The sequence below is a fragment of the Salvia splendens genome, chromosome 3, assembly GCF_004379255.2.
Source record: "Salvia splendens isolate huo1 chromosome 3, SspV2, whole genome shotgun sequence".
NCBI classification, from domain to species: Eukaryota; Viridiplantae; Streptophyta; class Magnoliopsida; order Lamiales; family Lamiaceae; genus Salvia; species Salvia splendens.
Window position 1 is genome coordinate 4,130,196 of NC_056034.1, and position 23,382 is coordinate 4,153,577.

General features: G+C 37.3%; 4 protein-coding genes across 4 annotated transcripts; 1 reads left to right on the forward strand and 3 right to left on the reverse strand.

The window, feature by feature from the left end:
- Positions 1–240: 240 nt before the first annotated feature.
- On the reverse strand, positions 241–8,527 carry LOC121794451 (protease Do-like 2, chloroplastic). The gene is made up of 21 exons (XM_042192614.1): positions 8,299–8,527; positions 7,526–7,705; positions 6,887–6,937; positions 6,293–6,366; positions 6,109–6,172; positions 5,978–6,022; positions 5,538–5,645; positions 5,134–5,211; positions 4,688–4,754; positions 4,487–4,545; positions 4,178–4,277; positions 3,332–3,411; positions 2,959–3,015; positions 2,313–2,416; positions 1,962–2,049; positions 1,783–1,868; positions 1,660–1,687; positions 1,501–1,572; positions 1,299–1,349; positions 1,171–1,231; positions 241–788 (listed from the first exon to the last, which is right to left on the reverse strand). Exons 1-21 carry the CDS (start codon positions 8,461–8,463, stop codon positions 541–543), a joined length of 1,866 nt encoding a protein of 621 aa, XP_042048548.1. The 5' UTR covers positions 8,464–8,527; the 3' UTR covers positions 241–540.
- Positions 8,528–9,047: 520 nt separating this feature from the next.
- On the forward strand, positions 9,048–9,840 carry LOC121794121 (salt tolerance receptor-like cytoplasmic kinase 1; the record flags this gene model as incomplete). Its single annotated transcript, XM_042192142.1, has 1 exon — positions 9,048–9,840. A coding segment is annotated over one exon (576 nt), but the record flags the coding sequence as incomplete, so codon positions are not given.
- A 576-nt stretch (positions 9,841–10,416) lies between these two features.
- LOC121793685 (U1 small nuclear ribonucleoprotein C-like) lies at positions 10,417–12,192 on the reverse strand. Its single transcript, XM_042191724.1, has 5 exons — positions 12,038–12,192; positions 11,873–11,915; positions 11,442–11,483; positions 11,140–11,344; positions 10,417–10,855 (listed from the first exon to the last, which is right to left on the reverse strand). The coding sequence occupies exons 1-5, from the start codon at positions 12,043–12,045 to the stop codon at positions 10,623–10,625; spliced, it is 531 nt and encodes a 176-aa protein (XP_042047658.1). The 5' UTR covers positions 12,046–12,192; the 3' UTR covers positions 10,417–10,622.
- A 2,771-nt stretch (positions 12,193–14,963) lies between these two features.
- LOC121793690 (rho GTPase-activating protein 2-like) lies at positions 14,964–21,404 on the reverse strand. The gene is made up of 5 exons (XM_042191733.1): positions 21,179–21,404; positions 17,040–17,506; positions 16,192–16,312; positions 15,700–16,050; positions 14,964–15,616 (listed from the first exon to the last, which is right to left on the reverse strand). Exons 2-5 carry the CDS (start codon positions 17,333–17,335, stop codon positions 15,140–15,142), a joined length of 1,245 nt encoding a protein of 414 aa, XP_042047667.1. The 5' UTR covers positions 17,336–17,506; positions 21,179–21,404; the 3' UTR covers positions 14,964–15,139.
- Positions 21,405–23,382: the final 1,978 nt, after the last annotated feature.

Here is a 23,382-nt window from a genome sequence, read left to right on the forward strand (position 1 = left end):
GAATTGGTAAATAGGACTATGTTGTGGAAACATATCAAGTGAATTGGTTGGTGCTATCGTTTTCTAAATTGGCTGTTTTCTTCTGACATAAAGCCACTACACTCATTTAGTGCAGAATTTAGTGCCTCATTTTTAAAAAATACACACTCTCTCTCTCACTCACACACACAATAGTTTTTGGACATTTTGGTTCAGCAGTGTCTGAGATTCATGAAAAAAGATAATAATAAGAATCGAGGAAAAATCACCATCCAAGCAAAAATCACTGTTTCAAAATTTGGGAAATCTTATTTGGTAGTACAGAACATAAGGAATTGAATACACTATTCTATTCAGCCAGGGCACAGATACAAATAGGATACAAATATAAGAGGAAGAAACCTAATGTTCTATCAATTGGTTAGAAAATGTGACTATGGAGAACATACCTACAAATTACAATCTCCAAAAGAATAGTTTTCCATAATAATGAATCGAGGTAAAAACATGAATAATAACTCATATAAACTTGAAATGCAAGTGAACAGATTATAAGAATGTTTATGCCCAAAGAAGGCCCTCGTACCCGAACTCTGAGCTAGAAATGGGACTGTCACCAAACTCGTGTTGATCTGTAGCTTCATTCTGTCCTACAGAGTCCAAATATGGTTCCATCAGATCAGCAGATCTTTGGGATGGAATTCCATAGGCTTTGAGGATGCTGGGAGAGGCCACTTGAGCTGATTCGCGCTCCAAAACGACCAAAAAGTTGTCTTCGAATTCAAAGACTAGATATTTGTCCTTGCAAGCTGATACAATTGAAATGCATGCCATAATTATCATTCCTAGAACTATTCCATTTCTAAGGAAATGAGCAAATGTCGATTGAGAGTTTCTCTAATAATGTATCAACAGTTGATAAATCATACTCAACTTGATACTCAACCTTTCAACATTTTCACAATTATACCCTACACTTGAAATGTCACATGACACACTTGTGGGTCCCAAACGGCAGCATGTCACTTGACATTTTTGGTAATGGAAAATAATTGTGAAAATATCTAATAACTGAGTATAGGTTTGTAATAATTTTATCAAAAGTTGTGACATTATAAGGAAATGTCCAAAAGCGGGGACAAAAATTGATGTGTCACAAGGAAATAAATCGCATGAGATGCTACAACTTACAGTCAACTAGATGAGCCAGGTGGTGAATATTTTTAATCCAAGTGCCATTTAACTTCAAGACCTGTTTCGGATTTCATATCAGTAACTGCAGAATGAGAGGGATTTAAAATTAGATGCATTTGACTTGCCTGCTCATTGCATATTTCTTCATATCCAATGTTTTCTTCATTTGCAAACACCTGTGGATAGTACAAAATCACAGATGGGCCGACAATATTTTGTGAGCAGAATCACGATACCGAAAGAAAACACTGTTGTAACTACTAGTTAGCAGTCTACCAATCTGAAGAAGAAAATGTGCATCTTGAACTAATATAAACTCATATGTACCTGTGATAGAATCACTATCTGTTCTCCTTTGAACCTCGCCATAGAGTATCGTGCTTTAGCCAACAATTTCATCTGATCATAAAAAGACGCAGTCAACCACATAATTTTAGCAAAATGATCTGGCGAAGGCCTAGAAACAAAAAAGAAGGGAAAAATTACCCCGATGCTATCATCTTCACATTCTTCTCTTTAAAATAGGACCAAAATTGATCATGGTTAGTCTTGAACATCGCCAAAAATAATAGGAGGATAACTGGAGTCAAATAAACAAGTATCACATACTCTATCAGAGGCTGTGAAAGGGATGTAAAGACTAAACCAGCTATGATTAAGTATGATGGCTGATCTCCTTCAATGTGGTATGGAACCTTCAGATAGTAAGGAAAAAGTTGATGACAACGATTTAGATCATATTTTGAAAAGTAAACAGTTAATCCCCACAATAAAATCCTTCTAGTTACCAGGTGCACTCGTGGAATCAAAAGAACTTGAACTTTCATAGATTGCCCCCCCCTGACAATGCCAAGTTCAGCTTCATCACCACTAAACCTGACATTAAAAATCAGTATCAGAGATATGGCCATCAGCTTGCATAAAGCTCAAGGCTCTCTAATGCAAACTCAGGGATGCATGTTCTTTTTGAATTACAGTTGTTTTCATTATAACAGCATAAATTAGGTGAAAAACTGAACTTGAGGATTTAAAGGTGTTAATGCAGCCACAAGTCCATTGTACATTTGAGTGATTGATGCTGGACAGCAAAAATAAGAGTAAGAAAGGCAAAAATGCAACTGATAAGATATTAGTATTACTTTTGACTGATAAGATAGCGAAATGCAATGCGCTCAGTTGACCGGAAAGGTACTGTCCCTTCACATCCAACACGGATATTACCAAAGCTCACAATGACATCACCCTGAAAAGGTAGTTAGAGAAATACTGATTATGTGCTCTACAACAAACCCATCTTCTGACTGTTGCCAACTTGCAGATAACTAGAAATTGCGTGTACAATGTTAGGGAATCACCTGATCATGCAAATAATCAGTATCCATTAAATAAAAACCTGATCAGGAAAAGTTAACTCTCAATTAAGAAAATACTCCATAGATTTATTAACTTGAATCTTTTACTGTGAAAACAAAAACTAATTGCAACAAATCAATTTCATGTAATGTAACTTCACATTTTTGTGCACAATAAGCATGGAAAAGGGTACATAATCCAGTCAAGAAAAAGAATGAAAGTTTTTTTCCAGCTTACTACATACTATAATTTATCCCTTTCTTGGAGATCACAATGCTCCAGTTGTTGCAATGAAAAACTGTCTAATATTTTCTTCCAATTTTGGTAGCAATAATAGCCAAGGAACAAGGACACATGTGTGATTATCTAGGCTTGATAATGAGTCCAAATTTAAATAATAAATAATTATCTGAACCTATTAAATTAGAATACCTCCTTCAAGACATGACTGGCTGGGGAAGTAGGCTCAACTTTCCTCACAAGTACACCCTGCGATGCGATGTGGTCAGACTTCAAAGTTAAAAGGAATAAGGAGTCAATAAAAAAAGGAGCCATTCATCTGCCTGGTAATGACTTGGGCCACTTGGCAATTAAAAACACCATGTCTAAAAATAACTTTCTTTCTCCAGAGCCCAAACCAGCCACAATGTTTTACTACTAGGAGTGATATAAATGTGATAAGGAAAATTGTTTTCAAACAATGACCCACAGACTACAACATTTAAGCATATCAATATCAGCATATAATGAGTGCTCCGAGGCACACAATTTGGATCTAACGAGAACACATAAGTTTGAGAGTAACCTCATTGGTTGGAACATTTAAGCACGCCCTCAAAGCTGGATTCTCCAATTTTTGCAATAGCACTCCAAGACAAGGGAAACCTGATTGTATGATATATGATTACTAATATTCTTCTATCAGTATCATAAAATAACACAGATAGAGATCATATTACAAGAAGATGAAGTAAATATATCAGAACAATGAAATTATATTGCATGAAGAGAACACATAAAACATCTCCACCATATCAGTCTGCTAACTGAAAATCCCTAGTAACTAGCCAATTAAGTCATTAACTAACTCATCAGATTGCAAAAAGTTGTTATATATGTGGTTGTTGTAAGGTCAATCACTACCGCACCCCTAACTAATTTTGTGTGAAATGCCTTGTCTTGAAAGGCAAACATATTATGGACCGCTGGAATGTATAAAAGCAAGCAATAAAGATATAACCATAAAAGCACATCATATATTCCATGGAAATTTACAAGAACGTCAACAAAAAAGATTGAAAAGGCCCCAGAAAGGCTTTGGTATTTTAAGGAATACCAAAAAAGATGTTTGATATTTTAAGGAATTCCAAAAAGATGTTCACGGTCATCTTCCTGCTTCTTTCTCATTATCCGTGCTTTAGGAAATATTATACCAGCTAAAGTACACAGCCCTTTCTCATTGAACTTCTCAACCGAATGAGTTGTCTAAGAGACTAGATTGTGTGACACACTATTTACTTCTAAGAGATCGCATGAGTTTAAGCAACCATGTAGTATTAATCATTCTAAATTAAGTAATTAACACATTCAGTGATTATTGGAATTAAATTTTGAACATCACAGTAATTTCTTCAGAAGAAGGAAGCCTCACCAGTGTATTTCCCATTTTTTTGGTAGTCTTCAAGAAAATGGGACACGACTGTCGTTGGAATTACATATCCTATATTCTCAACATCATTAGATCTGTATACCTAGAGGAAAGATCCACTGAGAATATGATATTCATAAGAAAACAGCTGATGATGGCCCCGAAAAAGAGCTGGCGTTGCAAATCAGGGCCAGGAGAATAGCTTAGGGAAATATGCAAGAAGTCACAAGGCATCGTGACTTTGTAAAAGAGGAACAGCATATAACATTTAACCTCTATGCTCTAACATTCAAAATGTAACAAAAAACCTACCTGGAAGGCGACTCCGATGCATTCTCCTTGATCATTGAATGCAGGCCCACCACTATTACCTATATATGATTAGAAATAGATTCAGAAGTACATCATACAAATCAGTATAACTAGATATATGCATCTCGAGACGTTATCAATAGAAACAAAGAATTCATCACTCATCTACATATACAAGCTGACCATTGCCTAGTTACTCACCAGGATTTATAGCTGCATCAATTTGAATACCAAGTAACTCTGAAGACCCATGAGCATATGATGTCACCTGAGATTTATGGCAACCCATACATATGAGACACAGAGACAGTAAACTGAAGTACCAAACTGCGGAGCTGTATTACAGCTAAACTATTCAGGACAACCACTACAGTGACAGTAAATATCTTGTGCAGCTATTCAAACAAATAGATTGGCTGCATGAGTTATATAGTTTCACATTGGACAGATAAAAAGTAAGGAAATACCAATATAGATACGATAAGTTCATCTTTTCAAAAACTATATTTGTAGTCAACAAGGAAAGGAAACCTTTGCTTAAAAGGTTTGGATGAATCCTCAAACAGAACAATGACTAGCACATTATACAATACTTGCAGTTGCCATAACTACAAAGTCAAATGTTACACAGGTATTGTTGAACAAACCTCAATTCTTGATATCACACCCTTAGACACAGATATCGTTTCTCCTCCAAGTGGATATCCAACAACAGTGACAGCATCCTTAAAAATCGACGAGAAAAAAAGAGAAAATACATAGAGATAAGTGAGAAATAGGCCTCCAAGTTCAACTGTCTACAAGTGAATAGATGCTATTGATTTTTAAAAATATATAACTTTCTTCTGCCTCTTTGTGAGACAGATACTCATGAAGGAAAGGAACTATTGTTCTAAAATAATTCCTTTCACTTGCAGTTGCAGGCACGGAACATCAGACTTATGGCTACCCGCTAAGTTTGATACTCAAATATGAATACAAATTATAAAAAAAAAAAACAAGCCCAAAGGACATCAAGTTGAAAGTTATAAAAAAGATAAATCAAGCGAACCTGTAGATTAGGCAAGTTTCCAAGCTGAATTGGCTCAGCCCCTTCCCAGAATTCCTTGCTTTCAACAGAAAGCAGAGCTAAGTCGCATTCAACTCCTCTTGCTAGAACCTGTAATAATCACTTGTTTCAGGGTAAGCTCCCATGAAAGATTCAGAATAAATCTATATCATTAGCATGGGAACATGGTAATGTGAGAGGAGCTTGTGCGTATGCTCAAAACTGTAGTCTTTTTTAGAACAATATAAAGGTCCTATGCCATTTGGTTGGCAAAGGTGGTTTTAAATAACATTTGTGCCTTTCAGCCTTTATAGAAAAGACATGTAACTGAGGTTCATTACTCTTAGGAAATAATATAGTGTTGTGTGGGCCAAATGACATTCCATGTAACAAAAAACAGAGGGCATAGTGGTAGACAAACATTCAAACTTAAAGATAGCTACCTTTGCAACATATTTTGTGTCGTCTCCTCTTCTTTTCACTTTCACCTGCAATCGCAAAATAACACAAGAAATAACTAACAAATATTTGCACATGATGCCACTATTGCAGTAGAAAGATTTTCAGTGATTACCTGTGTATCATGTTCCACGCAGTGAGCATTTGTCAAAATCTTCCCTTCCCCAATCATAAAAGCACTGTCCACAAGTTATTTTTAAGAGGGGGGAAAGAACATTGAACCTTGACACATAATTAATATTAAACTGTAATGTTCCTGCAAAGGAAAAAAAATATGTAGGCCATACACTTGTAGATACCTTCCAGTACTTGCATACTGTCTTTGCTTCTGCCATGGTAGGGAATAGTCTGGTGCAGTATGGGTGCAGTAAACCTAAAAGAAGAACAGAATTAGCAACAGCTCAAAACATATTATTAGACCTAGCAAGAAATTTAGACAAGTATTTAATCATGACATTTCTGGAAATTGCAATTATTGTTGAGATAGACATTGGCAAATGATGATTAGCAAAAGGAAAATGATACTTACAGTCTTACCATTGATCATTTTACATGTAATTTGGATAACTCAGTGTTTACACAAATAATTATCTCGTGACATTCAAGAGTCATACACACGGTCAATAGAAATTCAGAATTAAATCATTGTAGCCCATAATTGGTGAATAAAAGTGTTATCATGGCAGATCTCAGGATCAGCCCACTTTTAACCATGTTCTTTTAAAAAAGTTCTGTGAAATGCAATGTATAAATCTGTGCATATGAAGCTATTGTTCAAACCTTGATTGACTCTTCTGCAAGACAAAACAAAGACTTTAATTTTATAATAGCAAGCAGATCCTAGAAGTCACAAACCGTTCTTATTAAGACAGGAGAAAATACAAGATATTTACCTTGACAACAGCATTGAGGAAAGCAGCACCTTGAAGATTTCCTGTCTCTACCTGGGACAGATAATTAGTTAAGCTAAGTAAAAAAATGCAATGATACAAACAGATGCAGCAGAAAAAAATGAACAAGGAATTAATTCAGAAAAAATAACATGAAACCAAGGGTATGTAGTTTCCAGTTATTACATGATATCATAAATAGAACGTAAATGAAATAATTGGCAGAGTATATTAAAAATATTAAGTATAATGACAGATTTAAGATAAACAGTAAGTTCAATTTTGTACATACCACAGAATTAAGGTATGACTAAAGATACAAATAACTATGTATTCATTGGTTTTTATGTATATCTGAATGAAAAATGTAATTACACATTATTACGAACTTCATCATAGAGTGTCAATTATGCAAGGGCTTAAAGAAAAAGGAAAATGAATACTGGATATGTTTCTTGCAATCAATTTCCACCAAAATTATGAGAAGTGAGCCCAGATTTCATATCTCCAATTCAAAATTTTAACCAGCTGCCTGAAAATTTATTCCTTGTATCATGGAATTTATACGTCCAATGATTTAAAACAGAAACTTTTGATAAAAACATACCTACAGCCAATAGATTCACTTGGGGTTCTATTTACCTGTTTTTCTACTGAGTCAACCACATTGTCCTTCTTTCCTTTCTTCTTCTGTATGCCAAATGACGTGGGGGATGAAGGCTGGGTTCGTCCTGTTGTAGTCTTGGTACTTCTTCCTCCAGCATTTGAATGAGGATATTCATCACTTTGACTTTGTTGAAATTTCAGTAACTTAGCTTCATTCTGAGTTCAAGACACCGATGTGAAGATGCTACATTGGCATTAATATCCTCTTTTTTAAGGTTAGGGGGATAGGTTGTGCTAAGGTTTGCCTCTTTCAAAGAAAAGTATGTAATACTAGGACATGTAATGTAAAAACCTCACACATTTGCTTTACGAATAACCTCTACAAGAACGAAGATGGATGATCGCTTGGTCTAATCCAGTGTTTCTAGAGTAATGTTATCTATAACAACTTAACAGGCAGCTTATATTAGGAATAGGATACACCTCTTCAAGCATAAAAGAGTGATCATGTGTTCCACGTAATTCTTTCTTCCATGATCGCTTCGTTGGAAATTCATGAGTCTTACCTACTTACTTGCTCTTTAAAAGCAATACTACTACCCATTCGAATATTAGAACACATTGAATAAAAATTAAACATCAAATACCTCAGTCAATAATTTAATCTTTCGCTATCACAATTCAATTAACTTCATAAATCAACACTTAATTACATTAATAGGAAATACTTGTAATTCAAAAACTATATATGCTGAGCTAAATAAATTTACTAACTAGGAAGAGAATAGAGCAAATGAATATGGCATTACCTCGGGGGCGGATTTAGGCAGTAATTTCGTGGTTTTCCCTCTAATAGGATAATGATTCGGATGGTGAGATGATTTGAAAACGATAAATGAATGAGGTGCAGAGCGTCGAGAGTTAGATGTTAAGGAGAGGGCAGAAAGCCAGCAGCTTGCAGCTGCGAGTGACATTGAGAGAGGAAGGGAGAGAAGAGAGTGATGTTCTCCTTATCCTGGTTTCAAGTTTATTAAATTATCTCTGTTCCGCTTAAAATGGAGTTGTGTTTTATTTAATGACATTTTAGGTAATGTTACTTGATGAAAGAATAAAATACTAGTAACAAAAATAAATATTTTATTTTAAGAAATACGTATATGCTATTTTATGTGAAATATTTTGAAAATTAAATAAATCACTTTAAATAGAACTGGGACACAGTATATATACTAAAAAAGGTTTTGTAGTTGAAATTTGAAAATGCAAGAAAAGTGTGGTGATTAAAAAGAGTAAGGCCAAAATTGGTCCTGAACATATGGTCATTTTACGATTTTGGTCATAAACTTTATCTTTTAGATTTTTTGGTCATGTACATTTCAAATCGGATCATAATTGGTTCTGGACTAACTGTTCCGTTAAAAACTAACGATCAACGAGTTTAATCCCAATTTTAACCAAATTAGACCTTTAATTTTCGATTTTTTTACTCCCTAATTATTTTAGTAAATATTCATTTAAAATCAGAAATATATTTTAGTAAATATTCATTTATATATTTAATTTGATAAAAGTCTACTGCTCCAGCCACCGCCTCCACGAGGCCTTCAAGCAGGAGCACCGAATCCACCGCCGCCCAAACATCGTCAAACTCCTCGCCTACGCAGACGACGACCATCAACCCGCCCTAATCATGGAATTCGTCCCCAACGGCACCTTACACCACAAGCTCCACGATTCCAAAACCACTCCCCTCACGTGGACCCAACGCGTCGCGGTGGCATTCCAGCTCGCCTCAGCAATCGCGTACCTCCACGACGCCTGCTCCCCTCACGTCGTCCACGCCCACATCAAACCCTCCAACGTCCTCCTCGACGACGACCTCAATTGCAAGCTCTGCGATTTCGGATCGGCCAGCGTCGGATTCTCCGCCGCGGTGGCGCCGGGGAGGAACGATGTTTACAGCTTCGGAGTTGTGGTTTTGGAGCTGATTACTGGAATTGAGGCGTTCTACCCCTCCACCGGAGAGAGGCTGGCGGCGAAGGCGGCGAGGAACGCGGCGGAGATGGTGGATCCGAGGCTGTTAGGAGGGGAGGATATGGGAGAAGTTGGAGATTTGATGCTCAATTTCCCATAGTGGTGGAGATTGGAGATTGGAGACGACAGTGCGCCTTCTATACCCATCTAATTATTTTTAGAATTCTTGTTGGGATCAACCGATCAAGCAAATGCAGAGCAAAATCTTTTTAAGTTGAGTCGAATGTGTAAAAATGATTTCTTCACACCAATTTTCAATGTCTTGTCGGGAATAGCTTTTCATGATATATGTCATTCTTCAACATATTTGTTTATTAGTTATACGTTTCTAATAAGTAATAACTTATTACAAAAGTTTTAATCCAAGTTAAATCAGAAAATATATTTAGGGACTTAGAAATAATTTAGGTTATAAAAGTATAACGTGTATAGATGGGCATTCCGAGAATTGAACTCGGGACCTCTTGCACCCTAAGCGAGAATCATACCACTAGAGACCAAATGCCCATTCGATATTAATTTTTTGACTTTATTTTAGATGTATAAACTTATATCTATATGAGGAGATCATTGAAAAAATAAAACAAGTAACCAGAGTGAATATTATCAAAACGATAATAGTAGTATGTTTTTAACAATATTCAATCATTTTCTTTGGACAATTAACTAATACTGTCACAAGCAAGCAGAACAACTATTATCAGACCTCGTGAGGGATCGACCTGAAAGGAAAATTGAAAAATTAAGAAAAAGGGGAGTGACCATTTTCATTTTTCATTTTTCAGAAGAGTAAAGATCAAATGTGATCCTAAACATAAAAAAAAATTTGCGTTTGTAAATATTAGCAAGGTTTGCGTTTGTAAATATAAGAAAAAGGGGAGTGACCATCATCATCTCATTTTTCAGACGAGGCCGAGAATTTTCCATACTAGTAATTTTTTTTATCAATGCTCCTAAATACATTTGAAGGCTAAGCTTCTCGGAAACAGAACACAGCCTTTCTTCTACAAATAAAAAATTCTTTGTACAAATTCTCATCAACATGACAACATCTTAACATAAAAAAATTACCAAAGAAGAATACAGAACAAACACAGGACTACTGATTAGCCTCAGAATCCGGAGCGCTAGGTGCAGAACCATCACTGCCTCCACTCATAGGTAACGACGACATGTTACCTTGATATGGTGGAGGAGGAAACATTGGTGGGGCACCACTTCCAGGAACCATTGGAGGAGGAGGAGCTGTCACGGGTCTTCGGAGCCCGTTCATTTGACCAGGAACAGGCGCACCAGGTGGAGGCAGCATGTGTGGTGGCATTGGTGTGTATCCTGTTGGCAGTTGAACATGAAAAGTTAGACCACATTTCACGCTAACTATCCTACCACACAACACAGAGGGTTTCAGTCATTCATTAGTTAACTTGGGACTGCCAAGGGGCACATATGCATGCATATGAACACATAACCCCACAGCAGTGATGATCCAAAACTGTTTTCCGGAATCGGTGTATTAACTCAAACATTCATGAATCGAGATGCAAGTAAGTTATTATGTGACAAAGGATAATGAGAAAGAAATAAAATGGTAGCATCCTGAGAGAAATGCAGCATACCAGGAGGTAAAGGCATCGGTCTTGGCAACACTGGAGGTCTAAAAGGGAACTGTCCTGGAAGTGGCGTAGGCAGAACTGGAAGACCGGGCCTTGGATAAGGAGCAACGGGAGGCCTGAATGCCCCAAGATGCTCCTTCACTTTTTGGTCTATCAAACTTTGATTTAGTTGTGCTTCATACTGTTGATAATAACTTCGTACATTTGCCTGCTCCGGTCAGAATATAGAACCATATGTCCGTCATATAACATAAAATTGCTGAACGCAGAATAAAAAGTGAGCGAGGGATGGGGGCAGATTATACCTTGTGCTTGTATCCTGAATTATGTTGTTTCCTAACAGAAGGCTGCAATGACAGCCAACAATTTCAAAATCAGAATTCGCCAAATAAAGCAAGCATCATCATAGCAGCACTACTACGAATAAGAGATACTGTCCCTCAATAACCCTGATTATAAATACTTTATAATAGAAGAAATGAAAAGAGCTACTGTTTCGCATCGAAAATAATCGAACAACCATACATTTCCACATTGCTCAAGTAATACCGCACGCCAAGTACCAATTCCAAGCATTTTCAATTTCAGCTTAAGAATTCAAAAAAACATCACTGAAACTATCCACCCATCAAATGCAGCTTGCTAAAGTAAAAGCTCAACTAATAAACAATAAGACAAACGAAAATTCACAGGCCAGAAAACAGTGGAATTAAAAAAAGTTACAAGAGAAACTTACGGAATCGTGCGTGAGATAAGTGTCGCAGTAATCGCAGTAGTATCTGAAGAAGGAGAAGAAGACAATGGGGGAAAGATCAAACTTAATCCAGACGCAGAAGAACGAACATCTTAGCAATAATAAAATCAATGGTCGTTAAATTAAAGAAAGAAACAAAAACAATACCTCGGCATCTCGGAATTGGAGTTGAGCGAAATCGGAATTCGCGAAGCTTCCGATCAAAATTTGAGCTCGTCACTGGGTGAGCAGTAGAACCCTAGATGAGAGAGAGAGTGAGAACTGAGAAGCGCTTTCACTGTTAAATTTCTAGCTTAATTTCATAGACGGTAAAGATTACCAGCGCTTTTACTGTTTACATGTAAATCAGGAGACAACTTTTTCTATATAAAATGAGTCTATTCGAGTAATTATAGAGTAACGAAATAAATGTACTGTACTACAAAGTTAAATTATGTTAAGGGCATCCGCAGTGGTGCGGATATCCCAGCGTAATTCCCAAAAATACCCTCTGCCACGTCATAAGGAATTCCCACTGCATTGCCACGTCATACGGACTTCCCATTGCACAGTGACGGAATTCCCATGCGGAATTCCCGACGGAATTCCCACATTAAAAAAAATCACAAATTCACAAATTAAACAATTTCCGGAAGTAAACAATTTAAGTAATTAAAATTTCGACGAAAATAAGGAAAAAATTCCATTAAAATAAGAAAAGTACATTTCACCAAATAAAAAAATACATTTCAATAATTAAAAACTACATCAATGACGACCCATATGCTGCCACACTTCTTCAATAATATCGTTATGGAGTCGAACGGGGGCTTGTTTTTTGCGCATGTCGGCAAATGCACGGACTCGATCGACGTCGTCATGGGGAATCCCCATGCGTACATTGCTAGTGGCCACTCGGTGGCTTGGACCCGCAGCATCAGCATCATCATTGGCCCAATCGGTCAGTGCTGGACCTTCATCTTCGACAATCATGTTGTGCATGATAATACATGCGTACATGATGTCGGCGACGCTGTCAACGTACCACAGCCGTGATGGACCCTTCACTGCCGCCCATCGAGCCTAGAGCACACCAAATGCCCGCTCCACATCCTTGCGCACTGCCTCCTGATGTTGCGCAAAGTATACATTCTTCGCATCAGTTGGGCATCTGATCGTCTTCACAAAGACGGGCCACATCGCGTATATCCCATCCGCCAAATAATAGTCCATGTTGTGCTAGTTGCCGTTGGCGACGAAGTTGACGGCCGGACCGACGCCCATGCACTAGTCGTTGAAAAGGGGCGACGACTGGAGGACGTTGATGTCGTTGTTCAACCCGGCTACTCCAAAATAGGCATGTCATATCCACAAACGGTAGTCAGCTACCGCTTCAAGGATCATCGTGGGATTCTTGGCCTTGAAACCGGTAGTGTACATCCCTTTCCATGCAGCGGGGTAGTTCTTCCATTCCCAGTGCATACAATCTATGCTGCCCAGCATCCCCGGGAAGCCGTGCTGAGCCCCGTGCATATCAAGCAGAGCCTGACAATCTTCGGGGGTAGGCTTCCGAAGATACTTATCCCCGAATATCTCCCTAACGCCCTGACAAAAATACTTCAGGCAGTCGCGGGCTGTCGACTCGTCGATGTGGAGGTACTCGTCGAACATGTTCGCCGCACCTCCGTACGCCAACTGCCTGAGTGCGGCAGTGCACTTCTGAATCAGTGTGTGGCCGGGTTTACCCGCTGCATCCTCCCGCACCCTGAAATACCCGTATCGACGCTCCAAAGCGCCAACGATACGCATAAACAGCGGCCGCTGCATCCTAAACCGTCCCTGGAATAGGTTCTCCCCAAACCGTGGCTCCGACGCAAAGTAGTCCTCGTACAACCGACGGTGGACAGCGAGGTGGTCGCGGGGTACTGTAGTGCGATGGTGGATGGGTCGAGGCACCGCCGGCGCCGAGGCCTCCCTCACACGTGCCCAAATCGGAGCCATTACGTCTTCATGATGGCCACTACTACTACCACTACCAGCCATTACTATTATATAAAAGAAATTTAGAGAGAGAGAAACTTGTTAAAACAAGTGGTGCGAAATGAAACGAAGTTCAACGAGCGGTATATATAGACATTTTAAAAAAACGAAATAAAGCGGGAGTCGACGCAATGGCGGACGTCCCCGCGGAATTCCGCTTAACGTCACGGACCTGCGACGTCCTCAGCCCAATTCCGTATCCGTGGCGGGCACGCCTAATGGCGGAAGTCCGCGACGGAATTCCGAGACGTCCGTGGGAATTCCGCGCGGAAGTCCGCCATTGCGGATGCTCTAAATAGAAAAAACACCTTCAATGTTAACTACAAAAGTAAATAAGTCTATGCCAGACTGCCAGTTAATATTATGTGTGATTAAATTGCGGCCTGTAATAAAATACTTAAATGGCATAATCCTTAAAATATTCAAAGTGAACTAATGCATAATACTTTTTCATCCATGAAAATAAGTCTTTTTTTTAGGATATTGATTTTAATGCACAATCAAAAAAGAAAAAAGAAAAAAATGACAGAGCAAGAAATGAAAAGAGAAAAACTGATGAGAAAGTTTCTACAAATAGAAATATGAAACTGATTTTAGTAGACCGAATAAAATAAAAAAAATTGATATTTTTAATAGGTAGAGGTAATATTAAAAAGTACTTATACAATATAAATAGTTATACCACGTTCTTACTGATGATCATCATATATAAATAGTTATACCACGTTCTTACTGATGATCATCATTCTCATTGATTTTCATTCATAATGAAAATTAATTCAATAACAATCAATGATATGAGTGAACTATTTTTATGGTACAGCCAGAAAATAGAATTAGTGTTTGTTTTTGTTTTTATGAGACGAATAGAGTATATATTATTGCCATATGCAGTTTTCTAGCCACCCTCTCTTGGGTAGCCTCGTGCAATTGAATGTTGGCTTAATGGGAAAACAAAACCAACATCTCAACTATTTCCTAGCACTCACAAAGTTTAGTACTAGCTTGTAAAGGTAGTTTAGATCCTACACCTAAATTGGGTGAAAATGTTAGATTGTAAAAGGCAACTAACGAGTTAGCTCTCCTTTGTTTCCTGCAAAGTTGAATATCTAAGAAGTTAGAATCCAACCCAAACAACCAATGTCTGAAACTATACAATCTTACTAGGAAGAGACTTTCTTCACTGATGTTACAAACAATCCACACCCTAAGTCGATGAGATGCACCGCCTCACTTCAGGCGAAACATCGGCTTCTCAGCTTTTGATCTCGATCTTGAGCATTCTTCATCACTCGTGCTAGTGCTAGAACTCCCTATCCGGCTCCCAGAAAACGAGACACCTGAATCCGCATGCAAGGCTGAACCATATATGGGGCTTGACTGATCTCTGCACAGAATCCTTTCAAGCTGTTTGCGGAAGCCATCTTTAGCACCGTCATGCTCGCCTAGCTGTCTCGAGAAGCAGTACTCACTGTCACTCAATGAATCAGACTCGTATTCATATTCATCATCAGAGGCTAGATCTGCAGAGTACCACTCATTTTGATCATTAAGATTCTTGTGTTTTCTCCCATGAGAGGAACGAGGAGGGATGGGCGCATCTCCGGCAGCTGCCTCTGCACGCTCTCGTACTCTTCTGTCAATCAATGTCCTCAGCAAGTTGGTTACTTGCACAGCATGCATCAGAGCTGTCAATGGATCAGGCATCTACCAAAAGAAAACTTGTTATGATTCTTGAAATGCCAAATCAGTTTAAAGTGTGGATTTTTTTTATGATTAAATCAATTCACCTTTGTCATGTTAGGAGCAAAGACCATGGCAATGTTTCTTACACTCATCTTGTTTGAATCCTCATTCTCAACGACATCTGCCATGAGATCAACGGCCCATCTCAGGAGACAGCTCTCAGTCGGCCTAAGCTGATCAACTAGTTCGACACAATCATCCTCTGCTTGACACTGCAAGACCTGCTGAGGTGAGAGGCCATCAAGGACACCGGAGGGAAGCTCCCGGAACCATGCCTTGATCAGGCTTGCCAAACAATGGACATCAATTTCATCGGGCACAATGCCCTTGTTGAGGTGCTCTCTCACATGCCCCTCTTTGCTGTTATCTGGATTTATCCGGAATATCCCTTCTGCCTGTCGCGACATTCAAGCAAAATTTATATGAAAACGAGAGGACCTTGAAAATTACAGCAGCCAAAGTGGCGTAGTGAAGCAATACAATACTCTATGTGTACATATGCATAAAAATACTTATAAATTTGAAATGTGGATTACCTTTAGACCACCTAGTGCATATAACTTCTCCTGCATTAGCAGCAGAATAGTCGGGACATTGTTGCGTCTCGCGTCATAAGACCACTTCATTGATTCAGCCGAAACACCACACACGCTGATACTGCAACATCAAGTAGATTATAGAGGTTATAACAGCAAACTTGTGATAAAATCTAGTACATTTGAAATGGGAGACCATATCTATCTGTCAACATCCATAAATGATAGTAGTACTTAAAGCCTGATTGAAGATCATAAACTATATATGAACACCCATAAATGCTTGAAATAACTCTCCATGTGACCAAGAGCAGGTTTTAACTCAAATTTGACTGACTTTATTTATTTTAATACTGAAGAACCAGTTTTTCAGGTCTAGGTAGATGCTCGAAAATCCCAATGTGCAAGAGCAGATTTTGCACAAATCCATATATTTGAGAAATCCTGAAGCATCAACTGATTATAAATCAGATCTAAAGTATGGTGCAAACAAAAGCAGAGAAAATAAGGAAGACACTCCACTTTCAATTAACTCCCTAAACTTAGTTGAAACAAAGTTACAGCAACAAAAAACAGCCTAAAAATCTAGCAAGAAAAGCATCCCTTTTACCTTTAGGATTAGTTTCTTTTCAATTCTGTAACATTTACATTTACTACGTGCAATATTCCAGCAAGAAAAAGCAAAAAAAAAAGTTTCCTTTTTCAGAAATCCAAGAACAAGGGCTAAAAAAGGATAGCAGTTAAACTTTAGACCAACTCTAATTTGTTACCCCTTTATAGTAGTACCAATAAAGATTAGATTTTTTCCAACTTCTTTAACATATACACAGATAAAGAGAAAGGGATACCTTGCGCTAGGAGCTTTACATGGAATCTCGACCTCAAACTCAAGAGGTAGCCCCAGAAAGCCATTGAATCTATCGAAAGTGACATGAGTTATGTGCTTGACGTTGGTGGGCCACCCGATTTCCATGTCATGGGCGGCTGAGACGGCCTCTTTTTCATCGACGGCGCACATGGATTTTCTCAAAGCAGCTAAAATGGAGGGCAAGTAACACAGCTGCTGCTGTTGCTGCTTCTTCTTCTCAGCCGCGCCGGATTTTGAGCTCCTCCTCCTTCCACACCCACCACCCCTTCTCACCATCCTCTCTCTCTCTCTCTTGCTGTGACTGAGTTGCAAATTGCATTCAAGAAAGTGGGCTTTGGAGATTGAGCTTTATTAAAACGGCATAAATTTCAAATTTTGAGACGACCACTCTGGAAAAATCGCTTTCGGCAAGTATGTATGTTTTGGAAAAGCTCTCAAATCCAATACCTAAAAAAGGGAAATTGCATTAAACGAGATTTTCTTTTAAAAATAGTATCTCAACATATGTAATCCTAGTGATTACTCCACATTTTTTATGGAATTATTATCATTAAAATAGAATAACATTCAAGAAAATAAACATAAAAAAATACTCAATCACTTTAAAATTTATTTGAACTTAACTATTCAAACTTAGTAAACAAACTGGTAGAAAAGATGAATTTGTAACAAATGGAAAGAACGATACATCATTAAAATATTTTAACAACGGAGCCTTATCAATAATAAGTTTAAAGTTTGCTATTCAAATGTTAACTATATGTCTATAGGACTGTGATCAATACTAAACCACTATTAAACCTTAAACGCCGAACAACATCGTTATATGATAACATGGAGTTCATTATAATGAACTAATAACAAACTTATAATGAACTTCAGATTTCTAAATTATGCATGATGATGCCATTGTTTTTAAATCTCAGAATTCCCTATAATGAACTACAAATAAAATTGTAATGAACTCCGTGTTATTAGTGTTATTATATAATGATGTGTTTGGCGTGTGTTTAAAACTAGTTTGGTATATAATAATTAACCCTATGTCTATATCTATACTAAAATAGGGACTTGCATTGCATTATTACATTTATTTATTTATAGATATTAGTAGAAAAGTTCAGTCAGATGCAACTGTTGAGCTATCTTTGTCATGGTGAGGTAGTTTGGTCACCTGATTTCGTTATGATTATTACTCAATTTGTTGAATTTTACTTTCTTGTTTCTTTATGGTGTCTTACTGTTGACTTTCTACATTTTAGAGAGGGTTTTAGTTGACAATTTCATGTCAATTATGAATTTTTGTAGCACAAATGTTATTAAACTATGAAAATAACAAATTGGGCCACATTATGTTAATTCAATTAGCATGAAAATGTAACTACTATCATTTGACTATTAATCGAAACTGAACATTGCTTGATTGGTGCCTAAACTCTTGAAAATAAAATTTTGGAATGCACACGTAAGTTTTAAACAACTTTTGCATATTAAAACAATAATAAAACTATAGTCACAATCACACAAGATTTTTTAAAAGATATACATAAATTCATAATTTCAGCTCAAATAATATGTAAATTTTAATCACTTATCCATAGTATACAAACTAACATTTTAAATTTTACATCCTCCGTCCGTGAAATGTTGTTCAGTTTTACCATTTCGGTACGTCCGCGAAATATTGTCCACTTTACTTTTTTTACCATTTTTGCTAAATGGACCTCACTTTCAACTAATTCATTACACTCACACAATATATAAATGTGGACCTACGTTCCATTAACTTTTTCCACCCACTTTTCTTAAAACCCACGTCAAATCAAACTTGGACAACATTTCGTGGACGGAGAGAGTGCTATACAATTTTTTTAAAAACAAAATCCGAGTTAAACTAGACAATTTAGACTCCCCATAGAGTTGACATTGAGCCCAAAAATCCCGTCCCGAAAATATAAACTCCATTATATGCCTAATTTAATTAATTTGGATAAATGTGTACAATAATAATAACAATCGATCACATATAACAATCAAAATTTCTATTTATTTTTGGCCAATCCGGGAATTATGGCAGAAGGGGCCAGGGGGCATATATTGTTTTTATTTTTACAGGGGATGAGTGAGGTATTTTATGTTAGTGAATCAAATAATATCAAGAGAGGAATCATATTTAAGGCACATATAAGTTTCTTAATGGTAGGTTTAAGTATATTCATAAGCAAGATTGACTTCTTTGGGACGAAAAGTTAATAAAGCACCACGAAGCCGTAACTCACACATGAATACAAAGATTGACTTTAAGATAGACACAAAAATATTAACTTAGGCATCATTGATTTATTTGAATTATATTCGAAGCAAATTAAAACCTAAATGCTTTGAATGTACTTTTTAATTATTTGAAGTTAGATAACTTGAATCTTTTGACACTATAAGCGGGTAAAAAATTTATAATGATATATCACAATGCTTTGTATTGGGTAGCTCAATACTCAATAGTAAGAGACATTGCAAATTGGCAACTTTATAATGATATAATAGGTCCTCATGAAATCATACGCTCATACTTTAAGCGAGCTTTACTTTATACTAGTACAAAATAAATTAGATTTACAATCATTACATACATTACGAATCATATAACTCTAAACTTTAGTTTCGTAATGAAATAGGTTTAAAGTGAATCGAAATTTTATATCTAAACGGGATCAAATGTGGTTCATTAGTTAAGAATGTGTATAGCTCATTCAGTTTAAAGTTTAAACAAGGTTTTCATCACACTACAATCCTGCTTGACTAGAGATAATGAATAACTACAAGATCCCGCACATGAACAAAGACACGCATGTAAGGAACGATGCTCTTCTCGATTCACTACATGTGAGTGAGGTATTGATCAAAGAATCTCCGAGAAGGAGTCCTCTAAAACCTTCTCGCCGACCACCGTCTCCAAAAAGGGCTCCTCCAAATCTGACCCGAGATCCATCATTTCTAAACATGAATCGTACATGTGTGAGTCGACATTAGAACTGTGAGCAAAGATGGAACCCTTGAAGAGGGATCGTGAGAGGAGCTTTCCTCCTATCCAAAGCTTGACGATGGCTGAAGAGGGATTGATCCCGTCGAACAAGAAGACAGAAAGTTCGACAAGTTGGTTTTGAATGAAAGAAACGAGAGAAACAAAGATAGATAAGGATTCTTAGAATTGCTTAATGAATTAAGATAACAAGATTCCTATTTATACTCCCTCCGTCCGCGAATAGGAGTCCCGTTTTTCTATTTTAATCCGTCCGTGTATAGGAGTCCTGTTTCACTTTTACCATAAATGGTAATAGGATCTCATCTTTCACTAACTCATTCCACTCATATTTCATTTAAAATTAATATATATATAAGTGGGACCCCTATTTTACTAACTTTTTTTCACTCACTTTTCTTAATATTTCTTAAAACTCGTGCCGCCAAGAAATGGAACTCCTAATGGCGGATGGAGAGAGTATTAACTAAGGACCCTAGGTTGGTTCGACTCTCTTTTGCATAATGGGAAAGAACAAACGAAGAAAACCTGACATGAAGCTTATAAGTACGCTCGACTCTCTAATCCTATTACATTGGATAACTGACTAAATAACTAAATGCATAACTAACGACCTATATAGTCGAGGAAGCGTGCTGGTGGACGTCTTGTGCGCTGCGGCCTGGTTGTAGACCTGCCCAAGGTTTACCGAACCGGCGGTTAAAACCGAAACTGTAACCGCCGGTTACGGTTCCGAACCGAAACCGTCGATTTTTGAACTGTGGTTCGGTTCAGGTTAAAAAAATTTCAAACCGAAACCGTGCCGGAACTGCCGGTTCCGGGCGGTTCCAAACCGGAATCGCGAAAAACCACCGGAAAACCGTGAAACCAAGCCGGAACCGCAAAAAACCGACTGTTTAGAACAGTGAAAAACCGTAAAAAACCGCCAATTCGGAACCGAAACCGAAACCGGCGGTTTTGGAACCGGAACCGTAACTGCGAAACACCCTCGCGGTTCGGTTCCGGTTCGACAATTTCCAAAATCGGAACCGGCGGTTCCGAACCGTAACCGCCGGTTCCGGAACCGTGGGCACCTCTACCTGGTTGTGTCTTGAATATCTTGACCCTTGGTGTCTTACTCTCGGTTCTGATGATCATCGGACTGGTTTGGTGCTGGTTGAACAGGTATCTGGTGCCGTGGTGCATATCAGATCATGAGTCTGCTAGATTTTGTGTTTGGGGGAGGAGAATGACGACGCCGGTTAGGGTTTGTGGGTTAGGGAGTTTGACGAGGTTTGTGGAGAGGGTAAAAAGTGAAGTTGAAGAAATGAGGTGGTCATTGGAATTGGTCACCCAATTTTTTCCTTTTTTTAACAAATTTAGTAATGACATCGAGTGTAATTATTGTATAAGCGAGGGACAATTTTTTTCCCCTAAAATGGAAGGGATGAAAGTGATCAACATTTGGTGGACGGATCAAAATTACAAAAGTGGACAACATTTGGTGGACGAAGGGAGTGTTATTTTTCATTGCACTTTCACGGCTACAAAAACAGTGCACCATTTAACATATTACTACAATACTCCCTCTGTTCCTTGTTAATAGAGGCATTTCTTTTCGACATGAAGTTTAAGAATAGTGTGTTAAATGGATGGTGAAAAAGTAATAGAGATGAAGAGAGAATAAAGTAAAAGGGAGAATTACTTTTTGCCAAAAATATATATGACTCAATTAACTTGTAACTTCTCAAAATAGAAAAATGACGCTATTAACGTGGAACGGAAGGAGTACTATTTTTCATTGTACTTCCGCTGCTACATGCTACTACCAATTACCAACTAACTACTCTTCAACTCGACAAAAAACGCTTAACAATTTGTTGACAACAAAATCAAGAATCACACACAGTGAAATTCCACTAAAAAATGAGCAAGTAAAGGGGATAGAAATAGATGAAATTTGGGGATAATAGTGGGAAACAAGCAGATTTTGTTCAAGGGATACATTGTAGGAGTTTGGAATCAGACATGGAGTTAAATATTGGGTAACAAGATCAAGCTAGAAGTTACCTTAACAATTGTTTCCAATATACACATACTTGTTGACAACCTCTAGGATGGTTGCTACTAGCTATATTAGCACGGGGCTGATAGCTGCTAATTGCATATATTCTTAGTGTCAATCTTGGAAATTGAGGAGCTGGTGCTGACTTTTGATCTTTTATGATTTAGAAAAATGAAAATTACAAAAATATTGTCGTAGATTGGTTTCCTATTTTCCTCAATGTATTGTCTAATTCATTTGATTCTTTGTATATCAATCCATTATCTATTGCGGCATTTTTCAGTGATAATACTGGATTATTGCTATGTTGCCAAGGGTGAGATGTGCTAATTCCCCAAGCACGAGAATAGAATGAATTGGTGAAGAGCCTTCGACTATTTCTACTACTTTCTGTTCATCCATATAGTCCCAAAGGCCATGTGATGCAAATATGACAAATTTATCACCCCTTTCCATTATCTTCGCGCGTGTCCATGGTATTTGAGAAATAGGCAGGAAAAAAAGATGATCATCGGCTAAGCCGGACAATTATTAAATTTGCACGTCTTCAAGAAGGCACCTCCTATTGTTCTAGAAGTCTTGAGCATTTTACTCTAGGTATATCAAATGTAAAGCAGTAATACCTAAATCAAATTAAATTCTCATCTGAATGGAGCTCTGCAGACGATATATTCATTCGTATCCCACTACCTACGAGTTGTGTTTGAAAATCTTAGTCCCCAACCAATAGACTTATGTTGTGGTTTATAGATAAAAGAATGACTTGGATGCATTTTTTTGGAATTGGGAATTTTATACAAACAATTGGTAGAAAAAATAATAATATTTAATAATTTATATTTTAGACTCTATACTATAGGAATTAAGTGATTGAATAGAAATATGTATTTAAGATGATTTACATTAATATTTTAAATATTGTTAGATTATATATTTGATTGATTTATGAGAAATATAAAAAAAATATTAAAGTAATTAACTATTAAAGTCGCGTTATTTTGTTATATTCACATGAAATTAATTATATCTTCTTTATAAAATAGTAGTGCACGAAGTATCCAATGGTGTTGGATTTTTTAATCCAATTGATGTCTTGGAAATAATAGAAAAATCTAGAGAGTTTAAGAGAAATAAGAACTAGTAATATTATAGTGCCATTTGTCCCAAAAGTTAGTCATATATGCGGTGTGTGTTTTCAACGAGATATAAAACAAAAATGAGATCTTCTAGAAGTTGGAG

Bases quoted from the DNA above. Each gene is read 5' to 3' on its own strand.
- LOC121794451 (XM_042192614.1), bottom strand. From the start codon at position 8,463: ATGTCACTCGCAGCTGCAAGCTGCTGGCTTTCTGCCCTCTCCTTAACA. The intron at 5,646-5,977 runs GTAGCTATCTTT...TGATTATTACAG, and splicing joins ACACAAAATATGTTGCAAAG to GTTCTAGCAAGAGGAGTTGA. The intron at 1,232-1,298 runs GCAAGTCAAATG...AATCCGAAACAG, and splicing joins AAGAAATATGCAATGAGCAG to GTCTTGAAGTTAAATGGCAC.
- LOC121793685 (XM_042191724.1), bottom strand. The intron at 11,345-11,441 runs GTATAATCTGCC...TGACCGGAGCAG, and splicing joins ATTCAGGATACAAGCACAAG to GCAAATGTACGAAGTTATTA. The intron at 10,856-11,139 runs GTATGCTGCATT...AACTGCCAACAG, and splicing joins ACCGATGCCTTTACCTCCTG to GATACACACCAATGCCACCA.
- LOC121793690 (XM_042191733.1), bottom strand. From the start codon at position 17,335: ATGGTGAGAAGGGGTGGTGGGTGTGGAAGGAGGAGGAGCTCAAAATCC. The intron at 16,051-16,191 runs GTAATCCACATT...ATGTCGCGACAG, and splicing joins ATGCACTAGGTGGTCTAAAG to GCAGAAGGGATATTCCGGAT. The intron at 15,617-15,699 runs GTGAATTGATTT...TTCTTTTGGTAG, and splicing joins TTGCTCCTAACATGACAAAG to ATGCCTGATCCATTGACAGC.